A 3753-nucleotide genomic window follows, 5' to 3' on the forward strand; every position below is an offset into this window, starting at 1 on the left:
CAGAAATTCTATCATACAGGTTGTGCACGATTTAAAGAGAACTTGAATCTTAAGAGGAGCCAGCCTTGAAAAGGCACACACAATCAGAAAGGTATTTTCAAGAATCATGAAATTTCATTCATGTAACGAGTGGAAATAGGACAACGATTCTGAAGTGATCAACTACTCCAGTGCAACAAATAACGCATATAAAAGTTCAACAAACAAAAAATGGATGACCCAACTGAGAGCTCTCATGAACACAAGTTTCCAATTCCCAGAATTTTCAAGGCCTCTCCTTCTGAATTCTCCACAATCACTAAAAGAAGCCTGGCTTTTTCCAATTTTTTTTTTATTTCTCTTTCTTTCCAGTTGAGTGGCACATGCTCTTAGAATCAAACTTAAATATTTTAAGAACAATTATCAAAATAGGATGTCACAATAAGACTGATAATGATGATAGTTTAAACAAACCAGACTACTTTATCAGCTCAAGTAGTATGCAATATAGATCTCGATATCAAGAATTGTTCGATTAAACGGCATCTGCCTATTCTCAATGGTGATAATGCTACCAACATTATCCACAATTAAGTGTAAGAATATAAAGCATTGGAGATAAATCTCACACCGTACCAAGCTAAACGACGATATGAACTTTAAAAAGGACCTACGAATATATGTTTTATTGATGTTAGAGCACGTTGGATTGAGAAATCATAGACATAAACCACTTAACATGCTTTGCAAAGTGTAATGGCCCCAAAACAAACACATTTAGCAAAACTTCATTCAAACCTAACTATATCAAGACTCAAGAGTTCCTCCCATTTCAAATATTATTGTGCATCAATAATCAAATCACAGACTACTAATTTATCCACACTACCCAATGAACTATACAACCAGCATTTCTAATTTCAATTGAATGCTGAGCAAAACAGCATCATGGCAGAGCCTCACAAACCCACAGAATCGAGAACTCTTACTTGTGCTTAAAGTTGCATCTTGACAAGTATGCAACGCCAACATTATAAAGCAGCTAGCACTAGCAGGCTCAGCAGCAATAAATAAGAAGTTTTGTTCCTTTGTCCCTTGAAAGTCGCTATTGTTTGGTAGCATCCACTTCCTCTTCCTCTTGATGATCCACATCATAAGTGGCATGAACAGCCACAAAGAAGTAATAGAGAAACATTACAGCAGTGCAAATCAAGAACCTCCAGAAGGCCTGAGAGTCCAAAGAGCACATGAGGAAGAGGTTAGTAGCGATGGACAGCGCCGGCAGCCACGGAACAAAGGGAACCCCCCACACCTTAGGAGCCCTCTGCTTGGGAAGAAAACTCATCCCCAATGTCCCCAAAAACCAAACACAAGCAGCCACAACATACCCAACCCAACCCAATTTGCCAGTGTGCCAAAGCACAGAGCCAACAGCAGAGGAACCAACAACAACCAACAAGCACACAAGCACCCTCACCAACTCACCCTTCTCCGTTCTCTCCCTATCGTAGTACCTCCTCACAAGCAAAGCAACCGCCATAAGCATGAAAATGAAAAGCGTGCTAATGGAAAACACACTCGACAAAACATCCAAGCTGGTGAAGAGAGCCACCACGGAGCTACAAATAGTGGTCAACAACGTAGCGTTGACCGGCGTCCCCGTCTTGGGGTGAACCAAAGCGAAGAAGGGTGGAATCATGTGTGACCTAGCAATCTGGGTGGTGTACCTAGCTTGGCCCATGGAACCAACAAGCAAGCTAGTAGTCATCCCCTTCAAAGCACAAATGCTAACAAGATACTTAGCCCAATTCATCCCAATTTGAACAAAAGCAACGGAATAAGCAGCGTCCACGTCAATTTCAGTGTAATTAACCATCATCACAAGCGAAAGAGCCATTAAACAGTATATAACAGTGATCATAACCATGGAACCGATTAATCCAATGGGAATGTCTCGAGAAGGTTTCTTGGTTTCCTCAGCCATCGTGGCGACCATGTCGAAACCGGTGTAGGACCAGTAAACGACGGCGGCGGCGTTGAAAACGCCGTCGACGCCGTAAGGGAAGAACGGCGTTAGGTTAGAGGCTTTACCGTGAAGGAAGCCGACGACGATGATGAAGGCGATGACGAGCGCCGTGACGAGGGAGCTGAGCCAGGTGAGGATGGAGGTGTTGCGAGTGCCGCTAACGGCAATGCCGTTAGCGATGAGGAGGACGGCGACGGCGAGGGGATCGAGCATGTCGAAGCCTTGCTTGAAGGAAGGGACGTGGATGCGGAAGAAATCGGAGTTGGAGGAGATCATGGAGGCGAAGTAGGAGGACCAGGAGCGGCCGAGGCCGGCGGCGCCGACGAGAGCCTCGAGGAGGATGTTGCCGGCGGCCACGAAGGCCAGGAAGTCGCCGAGCTCGATGCGGAGGAAGGAGAAGGAGCCGCCGGCCACGGGGACGTCGACGGCGAACTCGGTGTAGCAGAAGGCGGAGAGGAGGGCGGAGAAGCCGGAGGCGGCGTAGGAGAGGACGATTGCGGGGCCGGCGCTGAGGCGGGCCTCCTGGCCGGTGACGACGAAGATGCCGGAGCCCACCACGGAGCCGAAGGCCAGCCACGTGAGGTCCCACCACGTGAGGCAGCGCGTCATGCGGTGCTCGCTCGCACGTGGGAGCACCAGCAGCTCGTGCGAGTCGCTCGACCGGTTCAGGAGACGGTCCTTCAGGCGCGGACACGTGGCGGCCAGCGCTGCGCGGTACGACTCGCCGCTCGCGAATGACTTCTCCGGGAAGAAGTCGCGCTTGCTCCACCGCCAGTAGCTTCGCCGCTCCGACGACGCCGCTTCTTCCATTCGGTAATGTCGGTTTTAACTTTTAACAACTATTGACTCTCACGGACTCCGAGGAGTGTGAAGAAAGTGTGTCCCAATGCTTTATAGAGTGAACTTCGACTCTTGTCTTGGATTGGTCGATGATAGCTGCTACTAGCCTACTACTACTGTTCTTAATCTCGACAGAAACACGGCCAAATTCAGTGAATATATATACAAAGAATGAATATGAACCAAAATTGTGTATGGAATAATATCTAAACATACAAGTTTACTACCTCTAAATATGCTTTTGTATAAAATGGAGTGATTTTTAAAATAATTAAAAAATGGATTACTGAAAAAAATAGGTAAATTTTTAAAATATTTCCAAAATAAGATGAAGTTATGTTTGGAAAATGTAACTTTTTAAGGGTTTAGGGTTTAAGATTTAGGAAAATTCTAAACCTTAAAAGTTTAAAAAATCTTAATTTTTTTTATTGAAAATAGTAGGGTGGTAAAATGGATCATGGTCTGTGGGTTCGTCAAAAATTGACGGGTTGAGCCCATCATTCTAACTCGTTAAGGTCGTCTTGCGAAGTCTATCAACTCATCAGATCAAATGGTGGACTGTCCTGTTACAACACGTCAGCCCGCATTTGATGTTCTTGTTAAAAAAATAGTAAGTTGTAAGTTTGTAATTTGGTTTTGATTTTATTGTAAATGAACTAATTTCTATTTGATTTTATTGTAAGTTTATAATTTGTTTTTGTTGAACATATATTATGTACAATATGTATGCATTTTTTATTTCATGTGGTTATATTTATTTATTTGTAGTAATTTTTTATTTAAACATAAGATACATTTGTTTTGTAATTATTTTAGTGGTATGCAGCTTGGTTCATCGACACACCCACCCGCCCACCCTTTAGGCAGGGCAGGCCAACATTCCTAACTCATTTTTCAATGGCAGGTCA

General features: G+C 44.2%; 1 protein-coding gene across 1 annotated transcript; it reads right to left on the reverse strand.

Annotated features, from left to right (window-relative positions):
- Window positions 1-632: 632 nt before the first annotated feature.
- Window positions 633-2996, reverse strand: CAT8 (cationic amino acid transporter 8). Its single transcript, XM_020377774.3, has one exon. It carries the CDS (start codon window positions 2813-2815, stop codon window positions 1085-1087), a length of 1731 nt encoding a protein of 576 aa, XP_020233363.1. The 5' UTR covers window positions 2816-2996; the 3' UTR covers window positions 633-1084.
- Window positions 2997-3753: the final 757 nt, after the last annotated feature.

The sequence above is a fragment of the Cajanus cajan genome, chromosome 10 (genome assembly GCF_000230855.2).
Source record: "Cajanus cajan strain Asha chromosome 10, NIPB_CcT2T_4, whole genome shotgun sequence".
NCBI lineage: Eukaryota > Viridiplantae > Streptophyta > Magnoliopsida > Fabales > Fabaceae > Cajanus > Cajanus cajan.